Here is a 20,640-nt window from a genome sequence, read left to right on the forward strand (position 1 = left end):
TGACAGTGTGGAACAAGTACTGCACAGTCACCAGAAATCAAAATATACAGTATAGTTTAAACTTCCCATTGGGAAATGGTGGTGCGTGGTGGCTTGACTACCACAGGAAGTTTTGGTAAGGCTGCTGGAAAATCATATACGGAGTATATTAGATCACAGTTTGTAGGGCTATTCAGTTTTTCTTGAACCATTTGTTTCTGGAGTTGCTTCCACTTTTTAAAACAAAACTCAGTTTGAAACAAAACTCACCCCCCAATGATTATATTATATTTAAAATCAAAAACAAAGTTACTGTTTGTTACTGGTAAGTTTTACCCCCCAAAATAAAGTTACATGCAAGTCAGTGTTTGGTGCTGTCCCTGACACCTTTAAACACTCTCGGGGTCAGGATGGAAAACTCATAAAGGAGGCAAAGAGCTGCTATGAATGTCAATGGCATGTCTGAACTCTGCAGAGTTAAAATAGACAGGAAGCTGCCAGTTGGACATTGAGTAATGCTCACACTGAGCATCATTAATCCTAATAGGGGTGTGATGGAGCTGTTTCTAAAACAGAGAGAGAAATGATTGGTTTGCCTTATGACCCCACATGATATACAGTACAATTGTGACATACTGTTTTTTGGAAGTAGTCACTATATAAACATTTCATCCTCATAATGAGTTCTTACATCATCATTCATAATGAAGCTAAAATAGGGAGGGGAGGGGAGGGGTGGGGGGGAGTGAAAGATATTCTATGTACGGTTTTTATGTATTTATCTTTTTGTACTTCATTATTTACATATAATTATTATTTTATTTTTTGATGTTTGTGGTGATTTGTGTATGTTTATTTTGTTTTATATGTTTGTCGAAAATTAAGGGCAACAACAAAAACAACAACAACAATGTTAATAATAATAATAATAATAATAATAATAATAATATAAAACTTTATTTATTTAATATATTTATTTAATATATTAATATAAAATGATATATTTATATTATATATTTATTTATACTGTTTATTTTAATATTGTTTTTAATGAATTTATTTATATATTTTAACACAGAGATATATATATATATATATATATATACAAAACTAAAGCTAAAAAACAACCACACACACACACAAAAAGAAAAACAACTCATTCATGCCCAAAGCAAAGATAGCAGTGCATTGCACAATCACACATGGAAAAGATCTGTAAACCATGACGTGTCCCACACCAACATGGCCAAAGGTATTTCATCTCAGCCTATCTAAGGTCATGCTATTTCTTAGATTAAACAGAACCAGCATGGCCCAACATTTTGTATTTCTGACCCAGAGCCACATAGACAGTTTTACTGGACTTTGAATTTATCAGCAGAGATTTTTAATAGAGTGTGTATGTGGACTGTTAAACTCCAGTGGGTGGATTCTTTTTCCAAATTCACATCCAAGTGGAAGTTTCAAGTGGGCAAAATGTTGAAACTGAAATGTAATTTTAGCATATACAGTGGTGTGAAAAATTGTTGGCCCCCTTCCTGATTTCTTATTTTTTTGCATGTTTGTCACACTTTAATGTTTCAGATCATCAAACAAATTTACATATTAGTCAAAGATAACACAAGTAAACACAACATGCAGTTTTTAAATGAAGGTTTTTATTATTAAGGGAAAACAAAATCCAAAAGTGTTTGGCCCCTAAACCTAATAACTGTCTGGACCACCCTTAGCAGCAACAACAGCAATCAAGTGTTTGTGATAACTTGCGATGAGTCTGTTTCAGCGCTGTGGAGGAATTTTGGTCCACTCATCTGTGCAGAATTGTTGTAATTCAGCCACATTGGAGGGTTTTCGAGCATGAACCGCCTTTTTAAGTTCATGCCACAGCATCTCAATAGGATTCAGGTCAGGACTTTGACTAGGCCACTCCAAAGACTTCATTTTGTTTTTCTTCAGCCATTCAGAGGTGGACTTGCTGGTGTGTTTTGGATCATTGTCCTGCTGCAGAACCCAAGTTTGCTTCAGCTTGAGGTCACAAACAGATGGCCGGACGTTCTCCTTCAGGATTTTTGGGTAAACAACAGAATTCATGGTTCCATTTATCACAGCAAGTCTTCCAGGTCCCGAAGCAGCAAAACAGCCCCAGACCCTCACACTACCACCACCATATTTTACTGCTGGCATGATGTTCTTTTTCTGAAATACGGTGTTACTTTTACGCCAGACGTAATGGGACACACACCTTCCAAAAAGTTCAACTTTTGTCCCGTCAGTACACAGAGTATTTTCCCAAAAGTCTTGGGGATCATCAAGATGTTTTCTGGCAAAACTGAGATAAGCCTTTATGTTCTTTTTGCTCAGCAGTGGTTTTCGTCTTGGAACTTGGAACCATTTTTGCCCAGTCTCTTTCTTATGGTGGAGTCATGAACACTGACCTTAACTGAGGCAAGTGAGGCCTGCAGTTCTTTGGATGTTGTGGGGTCTTTTGTTACCTCTTGGATGAGTCAAAGCTGTGCTCTTGGGGTAATTTTGGTCGGCTAGCCACTCCTGTGAAGGTTCTTCACTGTTCCATGTTTTTGCCATTTCTTTGGATCTTGGCATGATGTTTAGCTTTTGAGGATCTTTTGGTCTCCTTCACTTTGTCAGGCAGGTCTTATTTAAGAGATTTCTTGATTGTGAACAGGTGTGGCAGTAATCAGGCCCAGGTGTGGCTAGAGAAATTGAACTCAGGTGTGATAAACCACAGTTTTAACAGGGGGGCAAACACTTCTTCACACAGGGCCATGTAGTTTTGGATTTTGTTTACCCTTAATAATAAAAACCTTCATTTAAAAACTGCATGTTGTGTTTACTTGTGTTATCTTTGACTAATATTTAAATTTGAAACATTAAAGTGTGAGAAACATGCAAAACAATAAGAAAAGACTTTTTCACACCACTCTACATGAAGACCTCAGGCAGGTGCATGGACTGACGTAAGAAGAGTACACTCTGTGCACTAGTACAGCTTTGCATGTCATTTAATTGCATCTATTAGAAATAATTGCATTATTTTTATTCAAAAACTAACATTAAAGTATGCAGTGCAACACAAAAGAATATTAACTTTGTAATGCGGTTTGTCTTTGTGAGTCATTCAAAAAAAATCTTGCTTATGTATGTGTTTGCTAGGTGTTCTTTATTTGTGAAATTGACCTCATGTGTTGACTTCACTTGTGTTTCTGACAGAATTGGATCTTGCTTGAGTCTGGCTATCAAATGTCTTTTATTTATCTGTCACTTTCTCTGTGCTAGGAACCACTGAACTACTCTTAACCAACCATAATGACATCAGTTTTCAGAGGAAAACTACTTTCACAGATAGCCTAAATACACCCACATCCAATTATATGGAGGAACTAGACTAATTTACTTTGTTTTGTATAAAGAATGTGCAGAAAATGTGTTTTATTAATTTAATTATAATGCACTTAATTTCAAAATATTTGCTAAATACTTTTGGAAAAAATATTTTTGACTAGGTATAGAACATTGCACTTGTTTTGTGCCATCACTGTATATTTATAACAACATTATTATTATTGTTATTATCCTAGCAGATGCTTTTGTCCAAAAGCAAACATCATTTGTCTGCTTGGACAAATAAAGAATATTCTTTATTCTAGAAGATGATTTTTTTCTTTTTTTTTTTGGACTTAAAAATTATTTTTTTTTTCTTTTTTTTTTGTCTCTAAAAAATACCAGTCAAAAGTTTGGACACACCTAATAAGTCATTACAATATTTACACATTTTAAAAAAAAAAAAAAAACATATTAAAGCATTTGAATTAGTCAATATCAAAGTCAAATCAAGTAAAATAAGTCTGTAGTTCAAATGGTTAAACAGTTCAATGTATCCAGAATTTTGACTGGTAAATTAGATCTTTTTTTAATTAAACATAAATTCATACGCTGTGAACCTGATAAGCTGGACTGAGAAGGATACAGAATGTTCCTGTGCTTCAAAGCTGTTGCCACAATGGGAACAATTCTACTCACATACTGTACAAACGCACATATAAATTCCACATCCTCACTTGGGACTTTCCATAACACCTGTGCCTATATATAGTACAGAACCACAGTCACGCTGATCATCAGTGCCATTATACACCCGTGTCCTGTGTATTTGGCAACCCACTCATGTGAGCTGATGAAAACATACGAGTATCTGTCACTGACTTAGAGAATAGAAAGCTAGAGTTTTCATTCATGAACCACCCCTCCCAACATAAAACTGGTGATAATGGTCAAGGAAAGGCCACTTCTCCACCAAACTGAAATCATGAAACTTTGTCGTGATTATAACAGTATGTTACAAAAGGCCATTGTTGCTTGATCCTGTAACAGAAAGTGAATGCAGGAGTGAGTCAACTTCAGGGCTAATGTCAGGGATTCTGGTCATGCGACCCTGAAGATAATGTTTTGCAATGCAAAAATATGGCAATATGTCATGAGCTACAGGAGAGCAGTAAAACTTCAAGGACCCCATGTGAAATACCAATAACAAACGTTTCATGGCATTTGCTCCATGCGATTGTGCAAACAAGAGCAAAATGATCTCTGGGCATACTTTGAAATTTGTCATCTTGTCCCAGACAAGTAAATAAGAATCAGGACTGTGTCTTTCAATGGCAAACTAAAACGCCTCATAAACAGACACACAATATCAACTAAAGCCTCCATCATATTAAGATTATATTTATTTGAAGGAAATATTAACAAATCAACTTCAGATTGGTTAACATTATGAATTCTATTTTTGTTGGAAAAACATTTTAAAATTCCATTTGTTAACATAGTGAACTACATTAGTTAACATGACAAGGAAAATATTTTTAAAGCATTTATTAGTCTTAGTTATTGTTAATTTCAGCAAACATTAACTGACAATGAAAAATATTTGTAGTGTTTTTTTTTTGTTTTTTTTTACATTTTAGTTAGTTAATTTAAATATTAACTAATACATTACAATCGAAAGTTTGTATTACTTAAAGGACCTTAACTACAATGAACAATGTTTTTAACGATATTTTTTACCACTATAACTAACATTAAAAAAAAAGATTAATAGGCAACTGCAACAAATGCACTGTTAGTTGCAGCTAACATTAACTAATAGTACTGTTTTTTTTTTTTTTACATCACTTTCTGGTTAGATGCAATGTGTGGGATTACAAATTTAAGAATCTATTTAAAATATGCTGATCCTATGTTCTGACAGCATCACATGAAAAACTAAGGTGAAGTACATTGTACTGGGCATTTAAGGTAAATATGATGACATCGGACAAATGATTCTCTTAAGCAAAGTTTGTAGCAAGAGGTTCCTGTCAGTTCCTGGTCTCTTAATAGTCAAATGAACCAGATTACTGAGACTGTCAACTATACCTATTGTTTGTAATGGCTCATGGTGCCTCTGCCCCAATATTTGAGTAGTTATGATGATTGGATTAGGACTGGTGAAATGGGGCAGGTTGCTATACCTGAATACTTCATTTACATGCCTTCAGTTGTGGCTCTAGGGCGGGGCTTGAATTTACCATGTTTTCCTGTCAGTTGGCATTGAGAGTGACTGACAAATGATGGTCAGAAAAAATGACTAAATAGATAGTGTAAAAAAATAAATAAAAATAAAACAATGAAAAAATATTATATTAATATTTAAATATCATATTTGGAATTTTGCATTAGAAGTTATATTACTAATAACTGGCATATGAGAAGTTTAATGCCACAGATTTTTTTAAAATTAAAATTAGCCTTTTTTTGAAGTTGCTGTATATAAAAAACACAAGGTGGCTGAATTTGCATGCTATTTAGATAGCTGAAGCTACAGTGTATCACTGCCTTAGTTAGACCTTTGATGACTGCAGCGCGTTCTAAATAAAAAGTCCTGCTGAAGATACCCAAGAGTCTCCTGGTCTTCGCTTTTGAGTTTCCAACTAATGGCAAAGTCAATCAAAAGCTAACTGAAACAAACAGAAATACAGCGCCGAATTACCTCTGCTCTCAAGATAAACGTTAATGCCACATCTGTCTGTGACACTAAATGACTCAACCTAACAGCCTGTTATCTTATCTTCTGTTGACACACATTGAACCTGAACTCTCTAAACACTATGGTGTGTGTATTTTCAAGTTATGTGGGTGGACGCTCCCCAATATGTGTGTGAGTAAACAGTAAAGTTACAGTCTCCACGTGGCATGGTGTATATCCTGCATACCCTGCATGACTCCAATGACAGCTGGATCTCTGGATGTATTGCTGAATGGAAAGCATATATAAGCACAGCCTTTGATGAATGACGACTTCCCTTAGTCGAAAGAGAGCATAAATATAATACACAAAATTAGTCTTAAACATAATGATGCAATACTATTTCCAATGCAATCCAGTTGATCCGGTCATGCGTCAGCGTACGTCTTTATACCCGCCCCGACACAGGGTGAAAAATCATACGAGGTTAAAGAAGGAGGGGCTGTATAAGAATGAATGACTCTTTGAAGGGGGTGGGGTTTCCAAGTCTTCAATGCTACTATACTACAGCTGGCTGGTACAGGGATCGTAGAAACACAGTTTGTTTCCAAAGAACACGGTTTACGCAAACAGTAGCGGTCTTGTTGTAGTTTTTTAATCGAGCCGGTTTATTTTTTTCTTCTTCATTTAATATCATTAAGTAACTGGATTCATAGGTAAGGTCCAAACAACTTTAAACGTAAATCTTCAAGAACGAGATGGCAAGAGGAGAGGGCGCAGAGCAGTGCTCCAATACCAGTCTGCTTCAAACACCCAGCCCAGACGGAATCAAACGGCCAGCAAAGGTAAGAAACGGAAAATAATTTATGCTTCCATTCAGTTATAAGTTTATTAGTAGCGTAGGCTACGTGTTTCCCATGCACACGCTTCCCCTGTTGAACAGACACATAAGTAGCGGAGAGCGGATCGACGTGTCATCTTGTCAGGTTGAATTTAGAAGGGTTGATTCCAATTGAGTGACAGATAAGGTCTTGATTTTAGTTATTTATTTTTTTGTAAGGTATTCAAAGAGACTAACACCATATTACAGCAAAAAAGAACTAGGAAAAAAGGCCGATCAAATAAATATGACAGTAATATATATATATATAATATATATATATATATATATAAAGCTCTGTCTCTCTGTCCAGTAAGTGCATAAACAGCTTAAGCTTCCAATGTTTTGTGAATTTTTAAAAACTTTACTATTTAAGAATCTGCATTGATTTTAAATAATGTCTTGTGTGCTTTCAATTATTCCTTACATAAAAATTTATACATAGCAACTATTCTACCAATCACCCAGCAATTTTAGATGTTTTAGAACTTTTGGATGAGTAACACAAAGCCCAAATTAATTGACCCCCTATAGATAAATCTAGATTCCACATGTGCACATGCCACATCATCAGAATGGATAATCCATGCAATTTAGAACATAAACATAATTTAAACATAATCATTAGATTTATGAGGTTGATATTATGTGAATTGGCTTTATTGCTGTGAAATGTAGAGAAGTTAAATAGCTCTAGATCAGTGGTTTTCAAACCACTGTGAGCACCCCCAGCACTGCACATTTTCTCCCTCATCTATCGCACCTGATTCAACTCATCAGCTCATTAGTAGAGACTGCAAGACCTGAAATGTTGAGTCAGATATGGGGAGACATACAAAATGTGAGGTGCTAAGGGCACTTACAGGACTGGTTTCAAAACCACTAGATGATCTATCTGTCCTTATTTTGTGTAAATGGTTTAAACGCCATCATTTAAATTGAGACTGGCTGGAGTCAAAGGGAAAACATGACATTATGATGGCATCACACTTCCTAGAAATGATTGGTTGTTTTGTAGAAAATGCCCTGTTCGACAGCAGTATTTCACTGTTTGGTGTCATTACAAAATCATTGGGTGTTTATCTACTTCCTTGACCATTTAGCAACCATATTTACCCCCAAACTGTGTATTTGCATCACAAGCTAATTTAGTATGTGGTCCAGGATAAATGAAAGCCCCACTCATACAACATGCCAAAAGATACTTTATTAACTATCTGGCAGAGAAGTGTTTTCTGTTTCTGCTATAATAGCTCTGTTGTGCTGTATCCGTGTCAGCTGGACACTTCCATAGAACTGTAAACCAGTGTCTTCATTCCATGACGATGGAGTGTTAAGGTTGTCCAGATGACTAGAGGGCATTGAGGGAAAACCATGTGCAATAAAACCAAAGGGAGTTCTTAACATTGCAACTTTAATGGTTTATTTTTGAAAGATGCATGTGACAGACACTCATCTGTAACTGATGAATGTATATGAAGTCATCAAACTAAAAAAATAAGAACAGGAGTGTCAAGCTCATTTGAACCCCAACAGCACCTTGAAATGTACTGTTCTGTCATGAGTCAATGTACTGATATTAATCAAAGAATGATACCTATCTCATCTGACTGTGTTCAGTGGTATTTCTGCATGAGGGCTCATATCCTGACTCAAATCAGCTGTATTGAGAATGAGGTTATGTTCGGATAAGAACCCAACAACAAGTCAAGCAGAAATGCATAGTGTTAGCATAATTAAAACCAGCACTTGTCTGAGAGTGGAAATCCTAGCCATTCAACAGCTTAAGCCAAATTACAAGCATGTCTGGCCACAGTGTGCTTCTTTACACTACAGTTAGTTTAGTTTGAATCCCAGCTGATGCACTTTGAACTCAGTATGATGTTAATGAATATAGCATTTGTTCTATATTCTTAATTATTTGGAATGTCTTTTTATGAATGTCTCAAAGCATATCTTGTTTCTTCCTTTTTTTAAAAAAAACAAAACAAACTATAGTGTGAATCAAGGAGCGGGTTGTCAGTATGCAGCAAGTTGTGTTATGCCATTGGTGGAGCACCATATCAGATAACGGGATGTGCAATCGGCTTCTTCCTTCAGATCTACCTGCTGGACGTTGCTTTGGTGAGTGAAACTGTGTGATTGATTTTTACTAATAACATCTTAATCATATGGATCGATCAACTGATTCATCATTGACTGTGCTTAACCTTTTTATGGCACTTTCCATCAATGTGGTACACTTGGTGTCCCATTACTTTTTTTGTGTGAAAACCATACGTTCAACAAGTTATTGTATGTAATAAAATTAACCTAGAATATTTTAAACACAAAATTTCACAGCCAATAATTGAGGTCTTGATGATCTTGACTGTATACAACAATTGAAATTAATCGATTTCTGTTGAATTGAAGTCACTGAATAAAAAAAAAAATAAAAAAAATCAATTATAAACTAATGTTAATGACCAAGGCACAATATTAAGATGGAAGATGAGTAAATAATCTTAAATTTTATGAATATTGTTGCTTTGGCTACATTTGGCAAAATTTATATTTTTATTACCCATATAATATTTAGTTCAACCCTCTAAGGATGCCATTTTTGTGAAGAAGAACTTCCACATACTAACCATCTTTTCAAAACCTTGTCCTGTTTTGAATTTGTGGAGAGTGTCTTGGAACTGAAGATCAGATTGACTTGCTGAATGTAGAATCTGATTGCGATCCTGCGATCCTCAGAAGACAGTGGGTTTCTTTACTTATACTAACCATCTTTTCAAAATCTGGTCCTGTTTTGAATCCGTGGAAAGTGCCTAGGAACTGAAGATCAGATTGACTTGCAGAATGTAGAATCTGATTGCGATCCTCAGAGGGCAGCGATGGCTAGTACAAGTACAGTCAAAAAGGGGGAATTGTACTGGAAAATGAATAGATAGCAAAGGTCTTTCATGCCATTAACTTTTGGGAGCTACTGTAGTCATGGCAGGCTGATTGGCCAGATTAAAGAGTCTGAATAGGATTGTTCTAATAGCCTTCAGCGTTTATCATGTAGCCACTGACTACAGAAGCCCGTTTCCCAGGGTGAGTTCTGCCAATGTGTTTAATCCCATAATTAAAAGTTATTACTACAATACACAATGTCAGCATGAAGCAATCAGTTTGTGCATCATTTCAGAGTCCTCAGCAGTTTAACAAGTGTGTTTTACTGGAAGTAAAACTGTTTCAACTGAGTAACTCCATTTACCTGTCACATCGTGTATGATCTCATGTATCTCAAAGTCATTGAGCAGGCCTCACGCGCTCCTCCTGATCTCTGTAAAAAGTAGTTGTAGTTTACATGCTGCCTAGTCCTCTAAATGGTTTAAATATTTGTAAATTTATCGTGAGAAGTCATAGCTGCGACTGATATGTTGTGGTGCACATCTCTTCTTTATCACCATTGTAAATAATTTATATTAAGCAGAACTTTTTACTGTTTGAAAAAGTTTACTTTTCTTTCACTTTTTTTCATGTTGGTATTTAATCTTTTAGTTTGAGTTATTTAGTCCATTCTGATGCTGAATAAAAGTTTTTGGAAAACGCTCTACCAGTGATTTGTTTTAGATAAGATGATGACATTCTGGTCTTTCTCTTTTCTTGATAGTTGGACCCATTTTATGCCTCCATCATCTTGTTTGTGGGTCGAGCATGGGATGCCATCACGGACCCTACGGTGGGTTTTCTAGTCAGCAGAAGTCCCTGGACCAGATTTGGACGAATGATGCCCTGGTAAGTCTTTCTTCACCTGCAGTTTCAATGCTTTACTGGCTAGTAATCCAGCGCTTTACTCTCCTGAGCCATCTTTCCCATTAAACACTGAACAAGACTCAGAATCGTCTTGTTTAGGGAGCATGTTGCCTGTAGTAACTGTCTGCTTGATTAGTTTTAAAATTCTCGCCTCAACTAACTCGGCAACCTCCTCTATTGCATTTGAAATGCAGCCCACATGAATCTCTCTGCTTCGTCACTTGCTTTGTCTTCTGACCCATTTCGCTGTCATTGTGAAATGTTAGGAGGTGTAGACTTTAAGTGAGAGAGCCAAGTGTATCTGGTGATGTTTCTAAGTCAGAGGATGCTTGTGGGCTAAGTGAAGTCCCCTGAGCTCTCATGGGGGGTTGAGGGGGTGTGATGTGCGGGGGTCTGGATACACCACACTAGCTTTGCCTTCGGCCAATTTACATTTTCAGCCAACCAATCTGATTTGATTCTAAATCACATGCATAACTACACCACTTAATCAGTGTCCTGTCAACAAGAAATGCTTGCCATTTAGCAACAACTAATTATATACAAGTTAAATAGTTCTCTTTCTTTACTAGTGTTGCTGATGCTAAATGGAGGCAAATATGCTTAAGTAAACAACATTTGTTCCAAAACTAGTTACCGAGTGATGGCATAATTTTAGTTAAAATTTAGCTCAATCCACTTACTTACTGTGGGGTAGATTTTTTTTTATTTATTATTATTCATTAGGTTAAGTATTACTTCTAGCAAAAACCAAATCACTGTATTTAGACCATATGCCCTGCATGCTGGTAATTTGATTGCAAAAACTGCAAACCTCATAGAAAATGAATTGAAATGAAATAACTAATACCATATTTAGTTTAACCGCCTGGGCTTGGTGACCAGTATTTTTCTGAAGATTCAACACGTCCTTTGACTGATTAAACAGCTCTTTCCCACAACACAAAACTGAGAAATTTACATTTTGGAAATAGTGACCCTTAACCCTGTGATCACAACCAGCGTTATCTGAAGTGACAGTGATGCCCGCAACGATGGAGGTGTCTGCTTTAGAGAACGCTTGTTTGGTTCTCTACACAATGATTTTCGGGATTGATGAAAAAGTCTTATTGGGTTTTGACCAAAATGAACCAAATAACCAGTTTAACATTTCTTAGCTGGTGTTCTCAGCCTCAGAAAATAGGCGGTCATGCTAAGATTAAAAGCACTGTACAATGTTTACTTTCTCAGTCTTATTTTCCAAATGATGGTTGGTTTGAAGAGCGCTAGGGTGGCTATGCCTCTTTTAAGTCCTCAGAAGTAGGAGGTTACTTATTGTATGAATAATTGTGAAACCATTTCGAGGAAGTGATGGGAACAATTGGGTGGGGGGGGGGTGAGGAATGTGCATCTGCTTTCTATCTGGATGCGGGGCATGTGAAGCAATCTGGTAGAAAGCTGGTGAGCAGGTTCTGCCCTAATGAGCTGATTTCAGTGACACAGGATCTAAACAAGATGGTTGTATCCTCTCAGTCCGGTGTGATTACAAGATCCCTAGTGACGCCCAGATTTGTGCTGTGATGTCACTTGGGAGCACATGAGACTGGTTTGTTTATGTAGTTATGGGTATATGTGGGAGAGAGGGGACTTTTTTTCTCCCCTAACTATCCCCGTGGAGAATCTTATGGACCAGAAGCCTGTATAATTTCATTTTCTCGATTCTTGATCACATGCATTATTAACAGTCACAAGCGAGTTAAGCTATCGTAATCCTGAAAAGGAATTCATTGCAAAGGTTAGACACATTGTCACCGGTTAATTAAATGACATGAGCTGAAATACTGGGTAACTGTATAGAAAGTGTCAACATTTGAACATGTGATAGTTTCTCATGATTTTCAAGGCACCATAAACCATAAAAAAGACGATCAGAGTCAGAAGTGCTAAGAGTGGCTCTGCTCTTTTGTTATACATGGGATATTTTCAGTCTGTAAGCGACTAATGTGGTGTGGATTGAATTCCGCGAATGGAAGTAATAACACATTTGTCTTGTGCTGCTTGGCTCAGAAGGCTGGCACTCCTTTTTCATGCAGCATGCCTCGGGGGCTGGGAGGTGTATGCAAAATGCAGCAACACTTGAGTGGTCCAACCCACAACACACCACCTCTGTTGTCCAATCAGAGTGAGAGGGACGCAGACCACATCCGCTTCAAGTCCGATGCTAGCATACTGGGGTTATTTTAGTTCAAATAGCAGGCTTACTGTTAGAGTGAGATTAGTTACTATTTTTAACTGTTAACTAGTTGCACCTTTTTGCTTTTTCTTGCTCTGAATATTTTAATTCAAATTACAAACTGATACAAGAAACTGTTGCTAAATCTAAAATATATGCAATTTATTTTCATAACAAATATGTTTTAATAGATTGAAGAGATGACATTGTATAATAATATTGTATAAAATATTGGGATAAAATATGATAGTGTAATATAGTTCAAATCGGCTGTCAAAGGAGTTTTGTACTTTTTAGTTCCCAAGGTATTCCCATCAGTTTAGGTGATTTAAAATGCACTTCAGTAACCCTCATTCAAGCAAGCTCAGTCCTACCTTTATGTCCTATTAGGTTTAAATAGACAAATATTGGTAGCACTTTATTTTACAGTCCTGTTCCTCATGTACATACTATGTACTTATTATAGTAATTACAACAACTATGTAATAGGTACTAACCCTGAACCTACCCCTAAACCTAACCCTATCCCATGTAGTTACCTTGTATTACCAGAACTTTCTTAGATAAATACACTGTAAGTACACTATAAGTACATGTAAGTACATGCACTGTAAAATAAAGTGCAACCCAAATATTTATTTGTTTAGCGCAGACAAAGTCCAATATCTAATCTAATACATGCACTGTAAAATAAAGTGCAACCCAAATATTTATTTGTTTAGCGCAGACAAAGTCCAATATCTGTTTTTGCACAAAATGTATGAAGACAGTTGTATTCTGTAGCTCAGCGAAAACATTTGACATGCATATTTGTGGTATTAAATCGTTATGATCATATATGCACATTAAATTCTCTTGAATAACATGACTCAAGTATCAAAATTCAACATAATCCCTTTTTAAACTAGAAATGTAACCCAGACAGGTTCATGTGAAACCTGGCAAAAGTTTTCTGGAGAATAGCTTTAATGATTAAATCATGTAGTCTTATTGGTAGCTTAAAGCATTATTGAATTAGCCAAAATATTTAATAAACAAACAGAAAGGGAGTGGAGAGGGGCGTGGAACGTACTGACTGAATACAAACAATTATATTCTGCTTAAATTAGTGGAATTCTGTGAGCTCTGATTCTGTTAAGGTCTGCTCTAGAAAAACTGCCAAGCGAGGCTCCACTTTTTTTTTCATAAACCATTCAGTTCTATGACGTGTAACCTACATGAAATGGTATTTCTCTCATTATCAGAAGAGAGGGAAACTTGACTTGACTTGACTTGACTTGACTAAAATGATGACTAGGTGACATTTTTAAAATGTTCAGTTGTTCCTCATCCCAAAGCCGTTTATCATCATGCGGAACCAGAATACCAATCTAGTTGTACTTCATTTTTTTGTACATACCTTTTGTACCTTTCTTCTAATCTCATATATCTTTTCCATGCAGGATTTTGCTGTCTACCCCGTTTGCCGCGCTGAGTTATTTCCTCATCTGGTACGTACCATCCGTTGACCAAGGCAAGGCTGTTTGGTACCTGATCTTCTACTGCTCCTTCCAAACATTACAGACAGTGAGTAACCATCTTTTTATGACCATAAGTTGTAGGCTGTATATAGTTCCTCATAATTTCATTTAACCTTTCGGCATTGACTTTTTCCCAAAAAAACAGTGCTTCCACGTACCGTATTCTGCACTTACCATGTTTATCAGTACTGATCAGAAGGAGAGGGATTCGGCCACAGCCTATCGTGAGTTTCAAAGCACCTTCAGCTAGATTTGCCCACTGTTTTGAATTTCAAAGCTAACTGCTAATCTCTTATCTCAGGAATGACTGTTGAGGTTTTGGGCACGCTCATTGGCACTGCTGTTCAAGGACAGATTGTGGGAATGGCTAGCGCTCCTTGTATCAGCGCTGGCGAGGACCTGAACTCTACAGATCTGCAGGTGGCATCCACGGGCAATTTCACTGAGCCTCGTGTTTCACTGCAGCATCTGGTAAGGATTTTTTTTCTCCTTTTAAGGTTGATGAAATTTAAACTCCTGCTATACTGGTGTTAAATGCCTGGCATCATATTGTTCCCACAGAGAAATGCTTACATGATCGCATCTGGTGTCATCTGCTCCATTTATTTCGTCTGTGCCATGGTCTTGTTCTTTGGTGTGAAAGAACAAAAAGGTAAGTGTTACTACTACCACAAAGACACATTATTACAAATGAAACTTTATGTAATTAAACTTGCACTCCTGTTAAAAAAAATAAAAATTAGGGTCAGAGTCTATTATGCTCACCAATGCTGCATTTATTTGGTCATTGATAAAGTATAAATTGTGAGTTTTAAAGTCTAGTATGCTCAATAAGGTAGTTGTTTTCTATTTGAATATATTGTAATTTATTCCTCTGATGCAAAGCTGAATTTTCAGCATCATTACTGTCATATAATCATTCAGAAATCTCTCTAATATGCTGATTTGATGTAGAAAACAGTTTTTTTTTTTTTGTGGAAACTGATACATTACCCTGTTTCAAAGTGTCTTTCAATTATCTATATTTGAAATAGAAATCTTTTGTAACATCGTAAGTGTGTTTACTGTAACTTTTGATCAGTTTAGTTCATCCTGGCAGAATAAAAGTAAAGTTTTCTTTAAAAAAAATCTTACTGAGCCCAAACTTTTGAACGGTAGTATTGCTTCTTCTTTTCTTTTTTTATGCTTTTAAGCGGTTAGCTGTTAGTTCTTCTAATATGCTGGTAAAATTGACAAGATTAACCTTCAAAATTAATTCAAGAATAAATGCTGGAAATTTACCAAAATTTTGATGACACATGTTGCACAACACTGATTTTTGTCCAATCCAGTGCTCTCCAAAACAAGTCCCTACATCTGAAACTGACTAGTAAATAGCATATCATAGTTCATGGGTGTGAAGTTCTTAAAGCCTATTGGCTGTCTTAAAACAGGGAAATGATTCATTCAGTATCTCTCGCCCAAACGTTCTGCTTCAGTGAGAAAAGTGTGTACACTGTAAATGTCATGTGGTTGCTTGCAGATGTACCCGGGTTTTTTCACACAGCTCGGGTTTCTTTAAATCAGTAGTTGGCCCACAAGCAGAGCTCAGCTGGCCGCAGGGGAATGCCAGTGGATAAGTTTAGCAGGGTGATTAGCTTTCACAGCACAAATAGAGATGTCTAAATGGGGCTCACGGTAAATGGTGTTCTCTATAGTTAATTTTGAGCCCAAATATTGAGCCTTCAAATGCAGACCTCAGTAGACTGTTGTAAGGAAAATCAAGCACAGTCTTGGCTCATCGTCACACCTCATTTGTGGATTCATCATGCTCAACGCTTAGAAATGAAAGTGTATGAGCAATTAAACGACATATTTTTGGTGGATTCCTTGTCATGCAGTGCAATGCATTTCGGCAGCTAATCAAAATGTATATGGTTGTGTGCAGCAATTTCCTTTATTTAAATTCTTTAGAAAGCCAACACCTGAGAATTGGTGGGGCAGCAAGCTAGTCTCTTCACCACTGCTCTGATATTTATTACTTTGAATGTATCACCATTAATTGCCATTTGTTTCCATCATCTCTTCTTTTTGACAGAGACCTGCAGGGTTAGGACTGAGCCCATGTCATTCTTTCAGGGCATTCGTATGGTGATGGGCCACGGTCCATATTTCAAGCTGGTCATGGGCTTCCTCTTCACCTCTCTGGCTTTTATGGTGAGTACTTGTCCAAATGATACATTAATTTCATGTTAAGTCATGGTCACCACCAGCCGTTTGGGTTGTCTAAGCTATGACCACCATGGATGAGCACTGTTGCCTTTGGCGACCGCTTTGGTAATGTGTCTTTACTGTGCAGCTTATTATTTCTTTAAACATTTCTTGCAGTTCCTGGAGGGAAACTTTGCACTGTTTTGTAGCTATACCCTTGGCTTCAGAGACGACTTCCAAAACATCCTTCTCGTCATTATGGTAAGCATTTTTTATTTTTTATTTTTTTTATTATTAATGTATTTTAAAAGGGCTTTTTGATTACTAAAAGACTGTAAAGACTCTGTATGGTCTGTAAAGTTAGCTGAGGTTTCATTATGGAGTGATTGACAAAGAGATTTTGACAGACAAATGTACAAAAGGAAAGTACGTAATGGGTACATTACATAATACATTAGCATAATACAAGTTCTATTTGGGCTGAACATCTGAACAGACTAGTGTTTCCAATAATGTATCGCACCGAAGCCAACCCACAACTCACTGCTTTACCCATGAAATGCTTCAGTATCGCAGAAAAGTTATCAATGAACAACAAGATTATTGTTTAAGGAAGTCAAAGTGTTCATCCAGTTTAGTTTCAAAGAACAATTATGTCTTATTCATGTGTTTTTGTTCTTGAGATCGGAGTGTTCAAATCCCAGATTCCTTTAAGAATTCATGTTCAGTAAGAGAGTATTAATGTAGTCTTGTAAAACCCAGTCTGCTGACTTTTTTTTTTCTTTTAGACTACAATAACCCTCGTTCAGGGAACTATGACTGCAGATGCATGAATAGAATGTTTTCAGGCATTGTCCTAGATATGATACAAAACGTTCCAGTATTGTTGTCTGGAAGGTGTGTTAGGCATTCTTATTGATGGGAACGTGTGAACACACAGACAGTTTCAATTCTTTGTCAGAAACCTAATCTTAGCTGATGCCGTTTGCACGCATTATCAGTCACAAAAACCATCTCGCAGTGCTTTTTCTGTACTTAAAACAGAAGTCTCTATCGGCATTGATCATCAAAAAATGTTTAATATTTGAAAAATGTTTGTCTTCCAAATCATCACCATGTGGCGTGACCAACATTTAGACAAAAGCGAAAACTCTTTTTAAACTTGCACACTCTTAGTTGTCTTTGACCCAATCTTATGTTAATTTCCTCTATTTCAGCTCTCCGCCACGCTTGCTATCCCATTTTGGCAGTGGTTCCTCACTAAATTTGGCAAGAAGACTGCCGTGTATATTGGGACTACAGTAAGTAATGGCAGCGGCACACAAACCTTCAGTTAATTCCACTAACTGACCAACAGCGGCTTCTTCTAGTCTGTCATCTACTGATATTGATGTTTATATTCTCTTTGCAGTCTGTGGTGCCTTTCCTGGTCTCCGTCGTCTTGGTGCCAAGCAATCTTATTGTGACGTACATCGTTTCCTTTGCTGCTGGAGTCAGTGTTGCAGCGGCCTTCCTCCTGCCATGGTAAGCACCTGACAATTGTACAAATGTATGTGCACTTCCAGATTTGGTGCACTTTATTCATGGAGTGTGTTTTCCTGTATGCTCAGGTCCATGCTTCCCGATGTTGTGGATGATTTTAAAATCAAAAATCCTGACTCTCAAGGCCACGAAGCCATCTTCTACTCCTTCTATGTGTTCTTCACCAAGTTTGCATCTGGAGTTTCCTTGGGGGTCTCAACTCTTAGCCTTGAGTAAGTTTCACAGTCTTGAACACAAAATACCGGCTTTTAAAGTTGGATTATAGTTTGCATGATCCAATAAGCGCGGCTTTTTGTTTTACTTTTACTGTATGAGAATCGTTCTGGCCTCCTGACCTTTAGATATAATGCGATTAGCACTGGTCTTTTGGGTTTGGAGACGTGACCATGTAGGATAGTGTTTTAATGTGAAATTCTGTGACCAGTCATGAGTTTGGATTTATCTGGATGAACATGAATAACATTAATCTCTCGTTTCTTCTCTTTCAAACAGTTTTGCTGGCTATGTGACGAGAGGTTGCAAGCAACCCGCCGAAGTCGATTTAACCTTGAAGATCCTGGTATCTCCTGCTCCGATAGTCTCGATCATTATCGGGCTGCTAATATTCATCTCATATCCAATCACCGAGGAAATAAGACAAGGCAACAGCAAACTACTTAATGAACAACGGTAAAGCCACCTATTGATTTCAACACTCTTCCAGTCACATGTTTTGCTTTAAGATGTTAAGCCTGCTCAACATTCTTGAAATCTATAAATTAACACAGTACTTTTAAACCTCTAAGGAGGATTAAACGGCATTCTTGTAATTTAAACAAACAAACAAAAGAATTTATATATATTTAGCTAACTGTGTCCTGTGTGACTCTTTTTCAGAGAAAATGAGATGGACTCAGACTCCACTGAGCTCAATGTGGTTTAGAAGCACCGGAACCCTAAACCTAGATTTGTGTCACATCAACAGAGATGAAAGAAACCGAGAGAATGCTTTGAACCAACCATACAACAGGAAACAGCCTTTTTCCAGCTCAATTTCAAAGTGCCTTGCCATTTCTGGTTGCAAGTGCTAATGAACGCTAGAAACTTTTCCCTGAGTTGAACAAAACCGAAAGGAAGGCATTTGTGTGTGATGCCAGTATTTGTGCTGCTCGCTGGTATAGGATCTCAAAGCAGTGTCCAAAAAAGCCAGCTTTTGATAAGCACACATCTAAAATGCACTAAAAAATTATCTGAGGTGAGACATGTCTACCGTAAGATGAAACTTAAAGCATTTAATAACATTTTTAGTTTCTAAAACCAAAAATGCATTTCAATCATTATTTAATAGTACATTTTGGGAGGAATATTTGTGTAACTGTACGCAACGCGAGTAATATTTGTATATAATTGAATGTTTATAAATGTTTTTGTGCATCTAACTGGATAAGCAGAGTCTTAAGAGGAGTTTTGATTACGTCAGACTTCAGTATTGCGCACAGAAGGTTATTGTTTATTTCTTGTGTTACGTTCCTTCATGTACCCCTACTGTTATGCTCCTTTTTTACCTGTTTCTGCTCTCACAGGGCATACTCTTTCAGAGGGATGCGCTGAGAGAGAAACTTAGAAATTTGGTCCCTTGACACCTTTAGATGATATGGGTATACCACTAAAGTGTGGATGAAAAGTGCTGCTGACAACTGAGGCTATAACTAGCAGGATGCCATCAGACTACAGTATGTGGGGTTAAAATGTATGATTAATTGCTTATGTTGTGAGGTGAACACGATTAAGTATTTATTACTTTTGTTTTAAATCATATGTTGGTTTGATTATGTCTGTTTCTCCCATCTTCCTTAATTTATCTTGTTTAAGGGCCTCAGTCTTGTACACTAAGGGCAATCAGAGCTGTCCATTGATTCCTATGGAAAAGCCAATCAGTGTGTTTACAGGTGACACTGCTGTTAGTTTAGGTGTTAAACTAATCTGATTGTTTCGTGTCAGTGTCTGTACAATAGTTGTCTCAAAAGTGCTTTTATTACTGTATAGTTATAACTTCTGTGTCAAAGATCTGAATGCCAAGTGTTTCTCTACCATCTGTAAGTTATGTGATATATGTACATAGACCATCTGAAAATATAAAGCCATATTTTACATTTTCTGTTTGGGGAAATTGGAATGGCTTGTAAATAATATTTGTGTAAATGTCTTATGTTATACATATGTACATATGAAGCGCATTGAAATCTCATCAGTGCATGTTTAATACCGTTTTCTAACACGTGTCAATTTTGTAATGATGCATCTGTAACATTTTTGTCCCCTATTCTCATTAATACTGGTTTGTGGTGATCTGTTAAGTTTTCCATGTTCTGATATTAAAAAAAAAGTACAGATATTGTATATAACAAATGTGTTCATGTTTGTACATAGATGTGTTTGTTTGTTTTTTGGGGACGGAAATATTGTGTGTAGTTACTGAAAAGAAACGATGTTACAAAATTTTTTGTAATAAATTCTAATTAATATTCAA

The 20,640-nt window shown here is 36.7% G+C and overlaps 1 protein-coding gene across 1 annotated transcript; it reads left to right on the forward strand.

Moving 5' to 3' along the window:
* The first annotated feature begins 6,522 nt into the window (after window positions 1–6,522).
* LOC109112792 (sodium-dependent lysophosphatidylcholine symporter 1-B-like) lies at window positions 6,523–20,640 on the forward strand. The gene is made up of 14 exons (XM_042776821.1): window positions 6,523–6,843; window positions 8,877–9,002; window positions 10,525–10,649; window positions 14,322–14,445; window positions 14,545–14,623; window positions 14,701–14,870; window positions 14,961–15,051; window positions 16,477–16,595; window positions 16,767–16,850; window positions 17,807–17,890; window positions 18,001–18,113; window positions 18,200–18,343; window positions 18,624–18,800; window positions 19,008–20,640. Exons 1-14 carry the CDS (start codon window positions 6,757–6,759, stop codon window positions 19,051–19,053), a joined length of 1,569 nt encoding a protein of 522 aa, XP_042632755.1. The 5' UTR covers window positions 6,523–6,756; the 3' UTR covers window positions 19,054–20,640.

This window comes from Cyprinus carpio, chromosome A19 (assembly GCF_018340385.1).
Source record: "Cyprinus carpio isolate SPL01 chromosome A19, ASM1834038v1, whole genome shotgun sequence".
NCBI lineage: Eukaryota > Metazoa > Chordata > Actinopteri > Cypriniformes > Cyprinidae > Cyprinus > Cyprinus carpio.